The 20,360-nt window shown below is 37.5% G+C and overlaps 1 protein-coding gene across 1 annotated transcript; it reads left to right on the forward strand.

Annotated features, from left to right (window-relative positions):
- The first annotated feature begins 5,896 nt into the window (after positions 1 to 5,896).
- LOC147497333 (uncharacterized) lies at positions 5,897 to 15,104 on the forward strand. Its single transcript, XM_086562843.1, has 4 exons — positions 5,897 to 6,108; positions 6,232 to 6,615; positions 6,678 to 6,768; positions 14,784 to 15,104. The coding sequence occupies exons 1-4, from the start codon at positions 5,897 to 5,899 to the stop codon at positions 15,102 to 15,104; spliced, it is 1,008 nt and encodes a 335-aa protein (XP_086418969.1).
- The last annotated feature ends 5,256 nt before the right edge of the window (positions 15,105 to 20,360 follow it).

Below are 20,360 nucleotides of genomic sequence, written 5' to 3' on the forward strand. Positions count from 1 at the left end.
AAGGGTCAAGCGCAAACTCCAGGTTCCTTTGAAAGGGTTGAAGGTAGGGAATATTGGTGAGGGAAGATGAATGAGTGTCAGCTAGAGCTCTCAGGTCTACATCATTAGAAGCCTTAAGATTTACTAGACATTCCTCAATAGGTGGGTCAAAAGAATTAGTGGGATAGAGGGTGAAAAATTCATCTTCTGTCATAGCGTCAAGGGATAAATGGATGTTGGCAGGGTGGGACTCACGAGGTGGCAGGGAAGAGTTGCAAAAGAGTTGAAGGAAATCTTCCTTAATTTCCTCTACGTCCAAGGAGTATTTGTCGAAGTTGGAACTTCCAAAGGAAAGGAATTTGTGCATCTGGTCATTTGGAAACGTGGTTTTGAAATAATCATGAGCTAAGCTCTCGATCATGCTAACCTCTCTATCGATATTCGTATAAGGCAACTATTTGATCATTTTAAAAACGTTAACCGTAATGAAAAGATGGCCAAAAGACAATGACATCGAACCTTCGCGGTAGTTTATAAGCGCGTTGGCAGTTGCCAAGAAAGGGCGTCCAAAAATGATCGGAACATAATCGTTAGCAACTTCTGTATCGAGGATAACAAAATCCGCAGGATAGTAGAAATCCTGAACCTTAACCAACACGTTTTCCACTACACCCTTAGGATACTTGATAGACCTATCAGCTAGTTGTAATGTCATTGTTGTAGGTTGCATTTCCTGTAGACCTATTTGTTTATATAAATAATAAGAGAGCAAGTTAACACTCGCCCCGAGGTCTAATAAAGCAGTGGTTGTGTGAGTATCCCCTAAGGTGCATTGTACAGTAGGACGACCAGGGTCTTTGTACTTAACTATTCCATTGTGTTCCGTTAAAGTTAGAAATTGTTCCGTTAAAAAAGCGTCTTTAGGAATCATTGTCTTACGCCTAGTAGTGCACAACTCTTTAAGAAACTTAGCATGGTGAGGTAACTTTTTAATCGCTTCAAGGAAAGATAAGTTTATCGGTAGATTTTTAAAAACTTCTCTAATCTCGTCAAAATTTGTATCCTTGTTTAACATAGCTAATTTTTGAGGAAATGATGGTTTCTCTCTATATTTAGCTTATGAATCAACTGGATGTCTAACCTTTGCTTTCTGTTTCTTAGGTTGTGGTTTAACTGGTACATCTACAGGGGTAGGGATCTTCAGTTTCTGTTTCGGTATCTAGTATAATATCTAGTGTAGGGACTACTAGTGGGGTAACTATAGACATAGTTACTTTGTTATCCACCACTCTGCCTAAATGGAGAGTGGTGATGGAATTTATCTCCCCTACGTTTGCATTTTTGTTACTAGTATTACCGTTTACCTTAAAGGCCGTGTTTGGTGTTTTAGGATTAGGTATCGCTTGTTCTGGAAACACACTTTTGGGTTGCACTTTCTCTTGAGCTAACTGCTGTAAGGAAAGTTGGATGGCTTGTAAAATTTGTTGTTGAGATTGCATAAAGGTATCAAAACGATCAGGTTGTGGAGTAGTATTTGCTACTGGTTGTGTGACAGGAACTATGTCACGTTGATTATTAATGGGTGGATTTTGGTAGTTATTATTTACTGGAACGATACCTTTATTAGTATTATAATTATTATTGTTATAATTATTAAAATTACCCTGACCTTGTCCTTGTCGTGTTTGAGCTTAGTTGTTATAATTATAATTACCCTGACCTTGTCCTTGCCTTGGTGGACCTTGGTTGTAATTGTTTGTTGGCCCAACATTTGGGTTAAACAACCTTGGAGGTTGTTGATTATTTCGCCAACCGAAGTTGGGATTTTGTTGCCAAGCTGCGTTAGGTTCGCTATTAATGGAACAAACATTATCTTGTTGTGATTGTTGTTGTTTGTAGGCGAAAGGACAATAGGAGTCGGGATGCTCTGGACTCAAACAGAAATTACATGGATTGGAGTTGACATTCATGACGGGGATAGGCGTTTGTTGAACAGAAATAGCCTCTACCATTTTAGTTAGAGATTCTATTAAATTTTTAAGTTCCGGATCGGGTTTCATCTCAAACCTACCGGCGACCTTTACTGTTGTAGAAGAACTAGCGTTGCGGGAGATATCGTCACTACCCCCCCAGTTATTATTACGCTTAGTTTGATCTTCTAAAAATTTATAAGCTTCTGAGGCTCCCTTACTTAGGAAACTACCCCCACATTTTGTCAAGCACCTCCTTGTGGTGGTGTAACAGTCCATTGAAAAAGGCACGAACTAGCGTGTCTTTCGCGAGGTTATGGTGTGGACATTCTATAAGTAGATCGGTGAAATGATTCCAAGCCTCTGAAAATGATTCATGAGGATTCTATTGAAAGAAATGATTCTTGGAAAGCTTTTCATCGGTCTTCAGTGGTGGGTAAAAATGTTCCATAAATAGTTGAACAAGTTTAGCCCACGAGTCTACAGAATTTGGCGCTTGGGTAGTTAACCAAGACGCCGCCTTATCGGCTAAAGTGAAGGGAAATACCCTTAGTTTAATTTGTTCAGCACCAATCGTAGGATGGTGGAATGTAGTAAGGACTTGGTCAATCCTACACATGTGCTGATAAAGCTTTTCATGGTCTAACCCATGAAAAACGGGTAACAAATTAAATATATTTGGGGGGATTCAGAAATCCCCCACTGGGTCTGATAGAATGATGCAAGATTTAGGGCTATCGTTCAAGGCTTTGTAAAAGTCAGAGAGAGGAGACTCTCTTTCTTCAGCCATTACTTCAGGTGGTATGTGTGGTATATTAGTTAGAGGTGTAGTTGACTCTCTTGTTAGGCATTTTTCTTCGGCCTGACCTTAATCTCATGCAAGGCTAAGCCAATCTTAACGAAACACAACAACACTCCAAACAATCCTGATATGCTAGTATGAACCTTTAACAAGAGATGCGAGGTGTGGAAGAAAAGAGTACATGAATGCCTCCTTGCTTTGCTTATAAATAGCGTCTTGTTTACGCGTGCTCAGTGTGTATAAAAAGTTAAAATACTGAAAACTATGAAGAAATGGAAATTTGAAACAAACCTGTGGAAATCGGGTAGTTTCAGCAGAGGGCGCAGGTAGCGTTCAGGTTCGAGCTGGAGTTCCATGCTCTTGGGCGCAGGTCGCGCTCCAATTTTGCCTTGGTGGGGCGCAGGTAGCGCTCAGGGAAAACCTCGAGGTCCAGGCGTTTCAGCATGGGGGGCGCTCGTGTTTTGCCTTGGCAAGGCGAGGGTCGCGCACAGCCAAAGAGTGGAGTTATAGGCGCTTGGGCTCGGGGCGCGCTCTAATTATGCCTACCCAGGGCGCGGGTCGCGCTCTGTGTAATTTTTTGAGGAAAATTTTCAGTGCTGAAATGGACAACCACAGTGAGAATCAAACAAGGGTGGGTGGGTTTTGGGACTTTGGAAAATTAACAATTCTAAAGAAAACAATGCTAAAGGCAACTAAGATGGCAGCGGCGCCATTTGATAAATGTAAAATGTTAGTTTTACTAATGAATAAAGCGATGAATCTCTAAACGCAAGTAAAACTAAAAATTGAACTTGTACTAGATTTATCAAAGATTTCTACTCTCGATACTATTGAAGTAGAGTTGGAATAGAAGATTCGTTCTACTCCTAGTTCTTTAGCATTCAAGTTTCCTATGACTATCAATCCTACCAAAGTCAATGAGAGAATTAGGAATTATACTACGAAATGCTATGGAATACTAAGGTTGAATCTAAAATAAGAATTAGGGGGGAATTGAATCCACCTTGAATCCAACTTAAGAAACTAGCATAGATTGTTGTAATCCAATTCTTACGTTCTTACGGTAAGAATTGGTCGTTCTAATCCCTAATTATACATGACATCTCTACCAATTCATAACTAACATGTGAGGACGTCCACCCATTCTCATGGTGAATCAACGACCTTCTAGAGTGGAATAGACTCTTACAACGATTCTAAGCTAACAAAATCAAGTTTTTATCAAGGCTTCATGAAACCCCTCTAATGGAGGTTTAGCCTCGATTCATCAAACTATCATTTCCAAATAAAATTGAATAAGACATAATATAAAAATTCTAACTTTATTAAATTTAACTAAACAATAATTGAAATCTAAATTAACAACTAAGAAATCATTAAATAACAATAATCGAAATTAATCTAAACAATCATTAAATAACAAGATCGAATTTAACAAGAACTAACTATTTTATTTATAAAAACTTAAATCATGTTAAGCTTAATGGGGACCTTATGTGAGCGAACGGGAGTAACTTAAGCTTAAACAACCTCTTGATCCTGTGCACTTTTTCTTACTCTTTTTAGCTAATATTAGTTGGTGAGACCATCTTATCGCTTCCTTTACCTCCTCTTTTTACCTTTTATGGTATAGAATTCAAAACAAACCACATGAAGTAGACGAAGAAAGGTCTGTGAGAATGGCAAATCATCCAGGAACCTCAACCAATACTCGAGGTGAGGCACCTATGAGCTGGAGCTCCCTTTTTGCAAATCAAGGTAATAATGATATAGATAATACTTTAGAATGGATAGAGACCACTGAAGAAGAAGGAGTTGTTGAAGTTCTAAACTCAATAATTCAAGAGGGTTGTAATATCTGGTACGATTATGTGGTGGGGTTTTTCATTGATAAAAGATTACCTTTTCCTCTAGTGAAAAGGATTTTGGAGAAAACCTGGAAAACAACAGCATCATATGAGATCTCAACAGATGATGACCTTTTTTACTTCAAGTTCTCAAATGATGAAGACAGGAAGAGAGTGCTTGAAGGGGGACCAGTCTTTGTGGTGGGCAGAATTTTCATGATCAGACAATGGTCTGAAGAATTGGAATATCAAAGAAGCCTCATTAATACTATTCCTATATGGGTTAAATTCTCTGTAGTACCTAAGAAATTGTGGACATGTCGAGGAATTAGTATGATTGCGAGGAGAATTGGGAAACCTTTGAGTTGGGATGCAGCAACTAAGAATAGGCAAAGACTCAACTTTGCGAGAGTGTGCGTTGAGGTAAATGTTCAATGTAAGTACCCCAAATCCTTACTATTTAAGCTGGGTGGAGATAGAATTGCTACTGTAGGAGTTGAGTACCCTTGGACACCTCCCACATGTACAATATGCAAGAGATTTGGGCATAACACCAACAAATGCCCAAATAGAGTAAACTTTATGTGGGTTCCACAAAATACAACCACCCAAACAGATGTGGTAGGAACTAGTTGTATGAGAAATGTGGATGGAGCAGCAGTACTACAAGAGAAGGAAAATAATGCTGAGCAATCAGTGGCTGAGCTGGATGGTGAAAGCAATAATGGGGTCATAAACTTGGACTACTACCCTGAGAGTAGTGTAGTGGTGAACAATCCATTCTCGGTGTTGGATGAGGACGAAAATCAGGAAACTGAAAACAACCTTTTGGATAATGTTCCAGAAGATGATATAAGGGAGGAGCAGGACATTCGTGCAATGAGTACAAGTACAGAACTGGTTCCCTATGTAGAACCAAATTCATGCTTCTTTGATGCTCTTGAAAATCCATCGGAACAAGTGAATTCTTTTGTCGAGGAATGTGCAGTTTACAAGGACATGGAACTAGTTCCAGCAGAAGAATTCAACAATGCTTCTAAGCAAGTATTCAATGGATCACATTGCGAAAAAGCATACAGAACCACTTGTAGCTATAGCATCAGCCCCTATTACAAGAAACCAACAGAAACAGCAAGTAGAAAAGGCATCACTTTCAGGACAAAAGGGTAAGCAGAGTGAGCAGCAACTCCTTCAAAGTTCAACAAGGGGTAGGGGGAAAGGGAAATCAAAAGGCCCTAGAAGGAAGTAACCTCTCTTTTACAAGGGGTTGAGGGGAAATAAATATGTTTTTATTAACAATGTCGAAATTAGGAATATGGAATGTTAGAGGCATCAATGATATAGCAAAAGCAAGGGAAATTAATAAAGTTAGGCTTGAGAATAAGTTGTGTATGATGGGGTTACTGGAGACAAAAGTCAAAGCTGACAAATATGACAGTATTAGAGGTACTTGCTGCCCCTTTTGGTCTTCTCTGAACAACTATAATAAGGATCCTGCTGGAAGGATTTGGTTTTGCTAGGAGCCAGAATTCATACAAGTGACTCCCATTAAAGAATCATCCCAGATGATCCATTGTGAGGTTACAATTCTCCCTATGAATCATAGTTTTCTTTTGACTTTGGTATATGCCAGCAATTCTTCTAGGGAAAGACATACTCTGTGGTATGATTTAATCTCTCTGAGTAATAGTATTAGTACTCCATGGAGTGTGAGTGGAGATTTCAATAGCATCTTATTTTCACATGAAAGAATTGGAAGTGAACTAGCACATCCTAGAGAACTGAGGGACTTCTTTGATTGTGTAAACTCCATCGGGCTAGTGGACATGACTTTTACAGGGAGCTTTTTCACTTGGACAAATAATTCAGAGGGAACAGGAAGGAAATGCTCAAAGATCGATAAATGCTTAGTAAATGTGCATTGGGGATCATTGTTTCCCGCATCTGAAGCTGAGTTCTTGCCTCAAGGAGTGCCAGACCACACTCCCATGATAGTGACATGGTACACTCCAGTGAGGTATGCCCATCCGTTTAGATTCTGCAATGCTTGGGTTCTACATCCAACTTTTACTGATACAGTGAAAGCAACTTGGGATATTCTGATAGCGGGCAACCCTCTTTACATCTTAGCCCAGAAGATGAAGAACTTAAAAGGGATTTTGAAGAATTGGTTGATAACCGTAAAAATAATAGTCTCCTAAATATTAATGTTAACAACACTAATACGAAATCCTACCGTTCTTACGTTTAAATCAATTCTTCTTACTCTCAAAACATAATCATGCAATATAATGAGTAAGGATTCGTCCACTCTTAACTTTCTAGACTTAAATCGAATTCAACTAATCAAACCCAAAAGGAACAATGGTGAGAGTAATGATTTGATGTGAAATTTCTATACTACCATTCCCAACACAAGAACAATAATAACAATAAGACATAATTAAATTAAACTGAAATTAAAACTAATTTAGAACTAAGATTGTGAATAACTAATTATGAATTTAAGACAACTAAATCTAAATAAGAATTTAAGCAATAATCTAAATTGAAATGAAGAACTAATACTTTATTCTAAAATCTAAAATATGATTCTAAACTAACTAATTGAATGAATGTAAAAAAACTAGATCTAGATCTAAAAACTAATCTAGATCTATCTTTTTCTAACCCTAAACTCCATTAACATTAGCTTCCTAACCTAACTGCCATTAACAAAGAGTCAAGCTTTTGTTTTTATACTTTCAGATCCAAAAATCGTGCATGGGCTTGGAGCCATATTTTGGGCAAGAAAATCGGGCCCAAAACCCAATTTCTTTAGTCCAAAATGGGCTCTACAGCTGTAGTTGGCTTCGACAGATGTTTCGTCCACTTTTGCTCCTCTGATTGGGCCAAGGCTTAGACCATTAGAAAGCTCTTTTTGAGGCAGTCGTTTTGAAATGAGGTAGGCCCAATTCCGAGGTCTGAGTCCAAAGATATGGTCTTCGGAAGTTCTGCTGACTTTGTGCACTATTTCTGCCCGCGTGGACTTTGACTTTTTACCTTTTGACCGGGCTTTACAAAGGCTTTGTCTTCTTGAAAATTGGCCTTTAATCACAGAACTCCTTAGCAACCGACCTTTGCTTCTTTATCTCGCTAAAGTGGCATATTTCTGCACATAATGGACTTTGAAGCCTGAAATGCATAAAAACACGTAATCAATATTAACTCTTACTTATTATTCACATAATTAGTCTAAAAGTACGATTGTTAAGGGGTTAAAATTACAGTTTTGGGCTCTTATCAAACCACCCCCAAACAGCATTTTGCTTGTCCTCAAGCAAAGATGAGAAATTAGTATAAGTGACCAAAAATGGAGTTCTATCTACTCTCGTTTTATTTGAAAAGCGATTGCATTGACCATATACAACAAGGCCTTAAACCACTAGGAATTCCCTAGTGGACGAAGTTATAGCCTCGTGAGAGTTTTCCGATGAAGGTACTCACAAACTTCATCTATACTACAACGACTAAGAAATAAAACTATTGTTTCCTTATTTATGTCTCAATTATCTATACATCTTACTAGCAATGAATCTGAGAATAATCATGTCGAAACCTAAGCTAATATATGCATAATAATCAATCATCTATGAATAAACATATATACAATGAGTAATGCTATGAAATGCACGAACAGTCCGTTTGAAACTTTGGAATAAGCGTCCTTAAGTAGGTTCTCACATAAAAGTCAAGACAAAAATCACTCGATTTTTCCACTCAAGTTTTGCTACTCCGGTGTAATGCGGTGGGCATACTTTACCTTACAATCTCAATGACACACAAGGAAGCCGAAGTTGATCAAACACATCTGCCACTTACTATCCCACTAACCTATTTCTAATTGAGCTAGAGGTCTTTATTAGGTGTTGCGGGGATTAGGAGATGGTTTAAGAAGGAAGAAAATGGATATTCAAAAGGGACAAGTTTGAGATAATAGAGTCTTCATATTATGTAACTAGAGAAGACCTTGTTATTTACTTTTGCTTCTACACTTTGTTTCCATCCTTAGCCATATATTTTTTTTCTTTTTCTTTGGCTTTTGACTCCTTTTATTCTATTTTTTTGGAGTTTTTATTTTATTTCTATTTTTATTTTTCTTTTCTTTGGATGGAAACTCCTTTTCTTTATTTTCTGAAGCAATTAACTAACTTTTGTTTACACAGATTTTTCTCTTCTTCTTTCTTCCTCATTCTATTCTTAGACTTATCTATATTGGGTAGGTTAAATTTTTTATTTTGTTTTGTTTTGTAACAGGGTAAAGGATTTGTGGTTTATGAAAGGCTAATGAAAGGCTCAATGGGGCGACTAGCGGAAAATATACTTAGGTCAGAATTTCTAGCTATATCGATCCAAAAAGGGCCTAAATTCTCTCTTAGGACATGGTATAGTGGAAAAGCAAGTGGACGTGTGATTTCTCTATTCAGAATATACTTCTCCCTTGTGTCATTTCTCAAATGTTTTACTCATATAAGGCTTTAGGCTATATTCTCACAGGATTTGTAGAATAAGTACTCTAGCCTAGATTTCAGAAATTTACTGCCAAACAATCATAGATGCTCATGTAATATATTTATAGATAGATGCAAAGATTATTACCTACATATTAACCTAAGTTTCTAAAAACTATTATAATGCAAAAGCTACGTGAGACTTCTAGATTATTAAGAGCATAGAGAAAGAAACAATACCAATATTCCTAAGTGTATAGCATAAACTTTTTATTTTTATTTTTATTTTTATTTTTAAGACAAATAATACATAATATACAACCTAATATGTGCTTAACATTTACATCGTGTTTCTATACCACCCCCAAACAATTTGGGAGAAGGGGGTTCATGAAATAATTCAATAGCACAATTAAATTATGTAACTAACTAATTTTTATAATTTTTAGCATTTTATAAATAAAAGTGCGTAATTTACATCCTAAAAGTGTCTAATTTTTGCAAATGTTTCTATCCCCCCCAAACAATCGAGCGCTTTGTCCTCAAAGTGTAAAGAGATAAGGGAAAGAATTTACCATAGAAGCGTGGCAAAAATTGGCGGTGCACATAATGAGAAATATTGTAAAGATGATATGATAATATGAAGCACGATTGAACTGGTACGTACTAACTAACACAAACTCTACTGGAGTAAACATGACAGGCTTAGGATGGCAACATGATTTGAAATGAATACCAAAATACGTCACCCCCAAACAAAATTGGAAAACTCTTTTTAAGTTTGAAACTTTTGTTTGGCCTATACTCCAGAAAGTTGGTATTGTACAAAAACTTGGGTTTTTTAAAGTCAGATTCCCTAGACTTACTAATATATATGTATTAAAATGCAGTTTACCATATATCAACAATCGAAAAAGTTGTGGGTCTTACCACAAATAATTAACATGGAATACACCATCAAACAGAATTAAGCACCAAGATTTCCTATGACGTAGCTTAGTGGAATGAGAGCAAAGCCTTATAGATCTAAAACCTAATCGAGCATACAGTTTTTTCCTATGCCAAGTAAATGAACGTGAGAAAATTGATGGTTGTGGAAGATACGTAGGATGTGGATAATTTTGAGAAGGAAAAAATGGAAAAAAATGAAAAAGTGTCAGGTGGCTTGTCCTTGGGTGTTACTTCTTCACCAGTTGGTTTTAGATAGTTATGAAGCATAGGAGAAACGCCAATGTCAAGTACAAACTCAATGGTTCTTTGAAAAGGTAGAGGGCGAGGAACATTCGTGATGGAAGGTGAATGAGTGACATGAGGATGTGAGGTGGGTGAATGGTGTTCAACTAGTGTTCTTAGGTCTATATCATCAGAGGCCTTGAGATATGCAAGACATTCCTCAATAGGTGGGTAAGAAGAATCACCTTTGGGATAGAGGGAAAAATTCTTCTTCCGTCATGGCGTCAAGAGATGAATGGATGTCAATAGGAGAGAACTTCCTGAGGTGACAAAAGAAGGATTGCAAAAGAGTCGAAGGAAATCCTCCTTGATGTTATCTACGTCTAGGGAGTAGAAATTGTGATCCTTGTCTTCTTCCATAATAGGGGTATCTACTAGTGTGGGGACTAAAGTGTCAGCCACACTAATGTGAGGTACAAAACTCTCAATGGACTTCACTTCCCCTTTTACAGGCAAACCTAGTTGTCCCTATTTTTGTCTAAACATGTTAACTTCTACAAAAAGATTTCCAAAAGAAAGAGTCATTGAGCCATCCCGACAATTGATTTGGGCATTAGCGGTTGCCAAGAAAGGACGCCCTAAGATGATGGGAATGGAATCATGAGCAACTTCTGTGTCAAGAATAACAAAGTTGGCTGGATAGTAAAAATCCTGAACTTTAACGAGAATATTTTCAACTACATACTTGGGATACTTAATAGAACGATCGGCTAACTGCAAAGTCATTTTGGTTGGTTGAAGTTTTGTTAGACCTAGTTGTTTATATAAATCAAAAGGGAGTAAGTTAACACTCGCCCCCAGGTCTAATAAAGTAGTTGTTATGAAGGTATCAACTAAGGTGCATTATCTGATGGGGCGACCGGGGGTCCTTGTACTTAACAATTCCGTTATGTTAGGATAAAAGGGATATTGTTGATTAAGAATGCTTCGTGGGGTATGTTGGTTTTCCTCTTCTTAGTGCACAACTCTTTTAGAAACTTAGCGTGTTCGGGTAGACTTTTTATAGCTTCTAGAAAAGGTAGGTTTATAGTCAAATTTTTAAACACTTCCCTAATCTCATCAAAATTCTCGTCCTTTTTAAGCACAACTAGTCTTTGGGGATATGATGCTTTATCGCTATTTTTAGCAGAAGGGATAAAAGTTTTGTTAGTCTTTGCTTTATCTCTATCCGTTTTCCATCTAGGTGTCCATATTGGAACCTCTACAGGTGTAGGGTCTTCACTTTCTATTATTGGGTCTTGTAATGTTTTGCCTTTTTGGTTGTGGTTTAAGCGGGTACTTCTACGGTTGTAGGGTCTTGAGTTTCTATTATAGTATTTGGTATGGTATCATTTTTAGTTTTCCGGGTAATCTTTAGGCATAGTCGCCGTTATCAACTACTCGCTCACGAGCGAAGGGTAGTAGTATCTGTAGGAGTCCCCTTGGTTTATATTACCATTACTTGAATACTTTTTATTTCAAAGGCGGTGTTTGTTGACTTAGGATTAGGCCTTTGCTTGACCGGAAACACGCCGGTTTGGTTATTATTTTGGTTAGAAGACATGTCAATAACCTTTTGGCACAAAGACTGCATCATTTGCATCGTTTGTTTCATCATATTAGAGTTTTGATCGTCTTTGATCTTTCATCAAGTTGGAGTTTTGTTGCATAATTTGATTTTGTTTCTCCAACAAGGTCACTACTACTTTGTCGTAGATGGTTGTATTAGAATTAAAAGCTTGTTGGCGTTCATGTCTTGATGTTGATAGTTACGGGTTATGGGTACTAAACCTCTATTCGGTCACCTAAGTTCCCTTGTCCTTAATGTTGAGTTAAGCTGGTTGAAGTGTGATGGTTGTGTGGTGGTGTTTGTGCATAGACAAAAGAGGACAATAGAAGTCGGAATGCTCAAGACTACAACAGACATTACAACGAGTAGAGTTAATGTTCATGGCTGGAGTGGGTTGTTGTTGAGCAGAGATGACATCTACCTTTTAGTGAGGGCATCGATAAGAGTTTTAAGCTTCGGGATCATATTTAACCTCAAGAGAGAAGAAGGAGAGGAGCGGGAGGAATCGTTACCTCCCTAATTGTTGTTCTTCTTAGATTGATCTTCTAAGAATTTATAAGCCTCCAAGGCTCCTTTACTAAGAAAACTACCCCCAGTCATGATATCTAGAACCTCCTTATGATAATGTGAAATCCCCTTGAAGAAAGCACGAACAAAGCGTGTCTTTCGCAAGATTATAATCTTGGGCATTCAATGAGAAGATCGGTGAAATGATTCGGGCCTCACGAAAAGGATTCATGAGGATTACGGCTGAAAAAAATGAATCTTGTGAAGCATTTCATCTGTCTTTAGTGGTGGGTAAAATTGTTCCATGAACAATTGAACAAGTTGAGCCCATGAGTCCACAGAGTTTGGCGTTTGGGCAGTTAACCAAGACGCCGCCTTATCGGTTAAGGTGAAAGGGAATACCCTCAGTTTAATTTGTTCCGTACCAACCGTAGGATGGTGGAATGTAGTGAGAACTTGGTCTATCCTACGCATGTGCTGATAAGGTTTTTCATGGTCTAAACCATGAAAAACGGGTAACAAATTAAAAATATTTGGGGGATTCGAAATCCCCCAATCGGGTCTGCTAGAAGCGATGCAAGATTTGGGGCTATCACTCGAGGCTTTGTAGAAGTCGAGAGAGGAGTCTCTCTTTCTTGACCATTATATCGGTGGTGTGTGTGGAATAGTAGCTAGAGGTGTAATGGGTGGTATACTAGATAGGCGTGTTTGTCGGCGTTTGCCGTGTAATTACGTTAGTTGTTTTCTTCGACCGGACCTTAATCTCATGCAAGACTAAGTCGAACTTAACTAAACATGCAACACTCCAAACAATTACGATATACTAGTAGAAACCTCTAAGCGGAGATCGCGAGGTGTGGAAAAAGGAATACCTGATTGCATCCTTGCTTGGCTTATAAATAGCGTCTTGTTCCGCGGGTGTTGAGTGTATATAACAAGTTAGAACACTGAAAAACTTGAAAATTGAAAATTTGAATCAAAGCGTGGAAATCCGGCAAAATCGGTGAAAGGGTGCTTCTTCGCTTTGCCGATGTCGCTCCTTGTTCGATAACTTAGAGGTCGGTCGCTTTCGGTATGCGGTCAGCGCTCCGTTTCGATAACTTAGCTGGGTCGCTTCGGTATGGCGTGGTTGCTCGTGTATTTTTCGCGGAACTTTCAATGCTTTGAAATGAACAACCACGGTATGAATCAAACAAGGGTGGGTGGGTGAAATGGGACTTAAAAATGACTAATTATACTATGAAAACAATGCTAAAGTGAAACTAAGATGGCAGCGGCGCCATTTGATAACCGTAAAAATAATAGTATCCTAAATATTAATGTTAACAACACTAATATGAAATCCTACCGTTCTTACGTTTAAATCAATTCTTCTTACTCTCAAAACATAATCATGCAATATAATGAGTAAGGATTAGATCCCTCTTAACTCTCTAGACTTAAATCGAATTCAACTAATCAAACCTAAAAAAAGGAACAATGGTGAGAGTAATGATTTGATATGAAATTTCTATACTACCATTCCCAACACAAGAACAATAATAACAATAAGACATAATTAAATTAAACTGAAATTAAAACTAATTTAGAACTAAGATTGTGAATAACTAATTATGAATTTAAGACAACTAAATCTAAATAAGAATTTAAGCAATAATCTAAATTGAAATGAAGAACTAATACTTTATTCTAAAAACTAAAATATGATTCTAAACTAACTAATTGAATGAATGTAAAAAAAACTAGATCTAGATCTAAAAACTAATCTAGATCTATCTTTTTCTAACCCTAAACTCCATTAACATTAGCTTCCTAACCTAACTGCCATTAACAAAGAGTCAAGCTTTTGTTTTGTATACTTTCAGATCCAAACAATCGTGCATGGGCTTGGAGCCATGTTTTGGGCGGAAAATCGGGCCCAAAACCCAATTTCTTTAGTCCAAAATGGGCTCTTCAGCTGTAGTTGGCTTCGACAGATGTTTCATCCACTTTTGCTCCTCTGATTGGGCCAAGACTTGGACCATTAGAAAGCGCTTTTCGAGCCAGTCATTTTGACATAAGGTAGGCCCAATTCCGAGGTCTGAGTCCAAAGATATGGTCTTCGGAAGTTCTGCTGACTTTGTGCACTGTTTCTGCCCGCGTGGACTTTGACTTTTCAGCTTTTGACTGGGCTTTACAAAGGCTTTGTCTTCTTGAAAATTGGCCTTTAATCACAGAACTCCTTAGCAACCGACCTTTGCTCCTTTATCTCGCTAAAGTAGCACATTTCTGCACATAATGAACTTTGAAGCCTGTAATGCATAAAAACACGTAATCAATATTAACTCTTACTTATTATTCACATAATTGGTCTAAAAGTACGATTGTTAATGGGTTAAAACTATAGTTTTGGGCTCTTATCATTAGTCTAAGCAGAACTTCTCTGATATTGGTCAAAGAATAGAGACGACAAGAATCAAACTCTTTGCAATACAAAGAGATTTGAATGCAAATCAAGGGGACTCAAATCTGTTTATGCAAGAAAAACAAGCAAGAAAGGAATATTCAGATCAGTTGAGGATGGAGTATGAGGACATAAAGCAAAGAGCAAGTTGCCAATGGGCTTTACAAGCAGACAGATGCACAACGTTCTTTCATAACATCATAAAGGAAAGAAGAATGAAGAATAAGATATGGTCCATCAATGATAGCAATGGAGATACAATCACTGGTGTAGAAGTGGTGTAGTTCATCGTTACTCATTACAAAAAGCAGCTGGGACAGAGGGCTGATGTAAATCAAGGGGACTCAAATCTTTGAGGAGGTGCAAGTCAGAGAAACACTAGAAACAGACAATGCAACTCTTTTGGATGCTGATGTCACCGCAGAAGAAATCAAAGAAGCCTTGTTCGCCATGGACAACTTGAAAACCTCGGGACCAGATGGGTTTAACCCATTCTTCTATAAGTCATGCTGATTGATAGTTGGGGAAGATTTTGTAAAGGCGATAAGTCATGTGTTCTCCACAAACACTTTTCCACCCGGATTCAACTCCACCTTTATCTGTTTGATCCCTAAAATCCAAAATCCGTCAAAGATTTCAGACTTCTGCCCTATAGCTTTGTGTAACACCACTTACAAGTGTGTTGCTAAGATCATCTCGAATAGACTACAACCTATCATGCCATCTCTAGTGGACATAAACCAATCTACTTTCATTAAAGGAAGGTCTATTCAAGATAATCTCCTCTTGTCACATGAACTTCTCAGGTGCTATAAAAGGAAGTATATTTCTCCTAGGTGTACCCTAAAGGTGGATATAAGTAAAGCTTATGATACCGTCAGTTGGATGGCATTGGAAGCTATGCTGAGCAAACTGAATTTTCCTCTGAAGATACACAGATGGATTAAGCTATGTTACTCAACTACTCTCTTCTCTATTCTGATAAATGGAAAGCCTAAGAGTTACTTTCATGCTCAAAGGGGCCTTAGGCAAGGGGACTCCCTATCGCCATACTTGTTTGTCTTGGTCATGGAAGCCTTGAGTTGCCTGTTTAGAAAGGAATTGAATAACAACACCATCAAAGCTCATCCAAAGTGCAATAAATCTGAAGTTATCAATCTATGTTTTGCTGATGACCTTATGCTCTTCTTCAGAGGTGAAATTCAATCATCCATAGAGATCATAAAAGTCCTAGACAAGTTTACTGAAGGTACTGGGCTGAAGATTAATGCTCAAAAGTCTACCCTTATTACAAGAGGACTGAGTGAAGATGAAAGTACTCTTATAGTAGATACATTAGAAGTTCAACTGGCTACACTTCCTATAATCTATTTGGGACTGCCATTTACGTCCACAAGACTTGGGATTAGAGATTGCCAACCTCTAATAGAAAAAATCATTGCAAGGATTCAGAATTGGAAAAATAGATGCTTGTCACATGCAAGAAGGCTACAGCTCATCCATTCAGTCTTATCTTCTTTTCATGTATACTGGACTAGAATGTTTGTGCTTCCACTCGCTGTGTTGGAACAAGTTACAGAAATATGTAACAAATTCCTTTGGAATGGTTCAGGCATGGGAAATAAAATGCATCATGCTAGTAGGGGATGCACTGTACTTCTCAAGCAAGAGGGAGGATTGGGAATCTTGAATCTAAAGCTATGGAACCAAGCATCATATTGTGGCCTAGTGTACAAGATTGTTTCAAGAGAAAACAGCCTATGGGTAAAGCGGGTTTGGAATCATCACATCAAGGACAAGTATTTCTGGGTTATGACCACTCCAAAAGACTGCTCGTGGGTGTGGAGAAATTTACTAGACGCAAGCAAAATAGCAAGGAGGTTTATCTGATACATTATTGCTACAGGAGCTGACACCTTTTTATGGTATGATCTATGGTGTGGTGAGACGCCTCTAATAGAAGACAGATTTGCGAAAGCTACTCTCCAGCTACCTCTCACCGCAAAGGTTAGTGCCTTGATCACTAATGGCGAATGGAACCACACGGTGTGTGATCTACCTACATCTCCACTGAAAAGTGCTATCCTTCAAAATGAGATCAACTGTTACTTACCAAAAGATGATGTGGTCTGGACACCTGATCCCTCTGGTGCATTTACTTCCAAGACAACTTATGATGTCCTCAGAGTTCCACGAGAAAGGGTCAGATGGTATAGCCTGGTTTGGGGGAAGTACGTGTTACCCAAACACTCTTTCACAATTTGGTAATTATTGTCCAACAATCTACCAACGTAAGATAGGTTGGTTCAGAAGAAGGTGCTTCAACACTCATCCGTTGCCTCTACAACAGCTCTAGAGAATATTCATTACATTTGGTCTTTGAATGCTCGTACAGTCAAGCAATCTGGAAAAATGTGAAACAGGTTTTGGGACTACACACAAGCTCATCGGATTCGAATAGTGAATGGTTGGAATTCATGAGGATGTGTAGAAACAAATTGTTGACAGCAGAGATCATCAAAGTTTTCCTTTGTGCATCAGTGAGTTATATATGGCAGGAAAGGAACAATCAAAGATTTATAAACACCACACAACCTTGGGAAAATGTGAAGAACAAATTGATCAATGAAGTAAAAGTATTTCTACAGGGGCAAATCAGTGAAGTACATGCAGAGATTCAAGATAAAGTCTTGGTGGACAGACTTGGTTTGGAAGTCAAATACAAGAGGAAGAAGAGAATTCAGTGCATTTGGGCAAAACCTGAAAGAGGAGTTTTTAAACTGAATACTGATGGAGCAGTTTCAGAGATAAGATGGGGAACTGGAGGAGTGGTTCGAGATGCATATGGAGAAGTGATTTTTGGATTCTCACTGGAGGTTTGAAATCAATCTTTTTCCAGGAAATGACGGTGATCTTACAAGGTTTAGAAGGCTGCCGAGATGCACAGATTGATAGGGTCATAGTAGCTTCAAACTCTCTGAGTGCTATACGGATTTTACAAGGAAAAGAGATAGCACCTTGGTACTGTAGGAACGTGGAAAATTCTATGCTTCACCTATCTACTAGTTTTACTAGTGTCTACTTCTCTCATGTGTTTCGGGAAACTAATAGGGTAGCAGACCATCTAGCAGGTTTGGAATCTTGTAATGGATGTTATTATTTTGTACCTCCTTTGAGTTCAGTAATATCATGTTATGTTGAGGAGGACAAAATAGGAAAAGTTTATTTCGATCTTAATACAGGTTAGGGTAAGCCAAAACCCAAAAAAAACTTTATTAAAAAAAAAACTATTTTATTTATCTAATGAATGATATTCAATGATTAAAATAACTAATCTAAAACAAGAAATGAAACTAATTAATGGAATGAAAACTAATTAATTAAATCCAAAAATTAGATCTAGAACTAAGCTTTTTAATGGCAACTCTAATGGCTACCTTCTAACCTAAACTAATTGATACTTAAGAGCTAAGTCTTGTGTGTGGAAATGGAGGAGACCAGATCCACATTTTCGTGCATGGGCTGAGGGTCCATGTTTTGGGTCGAAAAATCGAACCCAAAGCCCAATTTCTTCAGTCTACAGGGCCCTTTTCAGCTAGCTCTGACTTCAACAGACTTTTCGTTCACTTTTGTTCTTCTAATTAGGGCAAAGTTTTGACCATTGGAAATTTCTTTCCGATCTGGTCGTTTTGACATAAGGTAATGCATGGTCGAGGCTGAGTCCAAAGATATGATCTTGGAAGTTCTCACGACGTGTCTTGCTTTTTACGCCCGTCTTGGCCTTTAATCCCAAAACTTCTTAGCAACCAACCCTTTGCTCCTTTCTATTGCCAAAGTGGTACATTTCTGCACATAATTGACTTCAATGCCTGAAATACATAAAACACGTAATTAGCATTAACTCTTATTTATTACTCGCATAATTGGTGTAAAAGTATTATTGTTAAGGGGTTAAAACTACAATTTTGGGCTCTTATTAGATAACTTAATTAAATATGAGTTTGATACACCTTACCTTTAAGCCAGCACATCGTTTTAGGGTAGTATGTTTACGTCCCCTGCATACAACATTAACAAATCCTACCCCCCTGCAAAACAGAGTTATACATCACAATAATAGGATCTATCTTAGCCAGTCAAATTTTTGTTCAAAATCAAACCTCACTTAAGACATTGAAGTCGAATTGATAAAAAATGGGTTGTCATTCATATTCGGGGAATACCACTTATCATAACACAAACATGTCATTCATGGCACAATCAATGAATACCTTGGGTCATTCCTTCACTAAAATGTGCATGCGTGGCATCAAATGTCATGACTTCTTTTCTTTTAATAAATCAAGTCCACACATTCCTACTTAATATCAGTAACCAAACTTTAGCAAAAATCGGCACACACAAGGTAAGTGTATTAATATGTATGAAATTATTCAAAAGGAAACCAACGTGGAAATTACCCATTTTGATTGTTACTTACGATACCATATCAAACGATACTTGTATCATCCATTCTAATCTATCTTTTGGAAAACCACAAGACATTAATAACCACGATAATAGATCGTAGGAGAGAATATATATCAAGTAGAAATAAAAAGAAAATCCACTCACCTGAGATTGCAAAACGTTAGTTAGAATATAGTATAGAAAACCGGAAACTGATGTTGCGCCGAAGCCTCCAATACCAAACTATTACATGTAAAAAAATGTCTCTTATAAATTTTATAAGAAGATAACCGTTAAGACAACAACTAGTTTATTTTCCTAATCATATCCCAACCTTTCACTATAAAACTACACACAAAACAGCAAGCCAAACAAAATACCACAAAGAAACACTCTTACTACCCATTTACCACAATCCGAGGATCACCTAGACGTTTCTTATCCAGGTTAACCTATGCTCTGATACCAAATTGTCACACCCTAAATTTCCAGACATTAAAAAAAACAATGATATTCAATCATCTGAAAACCCAAGATGAAACAAAAACCTAATACCCTGTTATCAAACACGATATAAAAAAAAGCTGAAATCAAATGTAAACAAAATGAACAACAATTCATTCACAAAGAAAAATATTATAATCTTTTCAACTTGGAAGACAAGTTAGTTCTGTTTTCTCAAAACCTCGTGTAATTTCTTGCCAAGTAAGATTTCAATCCCAATATACATTTCCAAGAAACTCATAAAACAGTACTCATCATTCCCATTTTCAAAATTAACTCACAATATAAATACCACTTACATTCCACTTATTAAATACATATATGATAACTTAATTAAATATGAGTTTGATACACCTTACCTTGAAGCCAGCACGTCATTTTAGGGTAGGATATTTACGTCACCTGTATACAAGATTAACAAATCCTACCCTCCTGCAAAACAGAGTTATACATCACAATAATAAGATTTATCTTAGCCTGTCAAATTTTCGTTCGTAATCAAACCTCACTTCAGACATTGAAGACTAATTGAGAAAACATGGTTTGTCCCTTATATTCGGGGAATACCAATTATCATAACACAAACA

This window comes from Coptis chinensis, chromosome 5 (genome assembly GCF_015680905.1).
Source record: "Coptis chinensis isolate HL-2020 chromosome 5, ASM1568090v1, whole genome shotgun sequence".
NCBI classification, from domain to species: Eukaryota; Viridiplantae; Streptophyta; class Magnoliopsida; order Ranunculales; family Ranunculaceae; genus Coptis; species Coptis chinensis.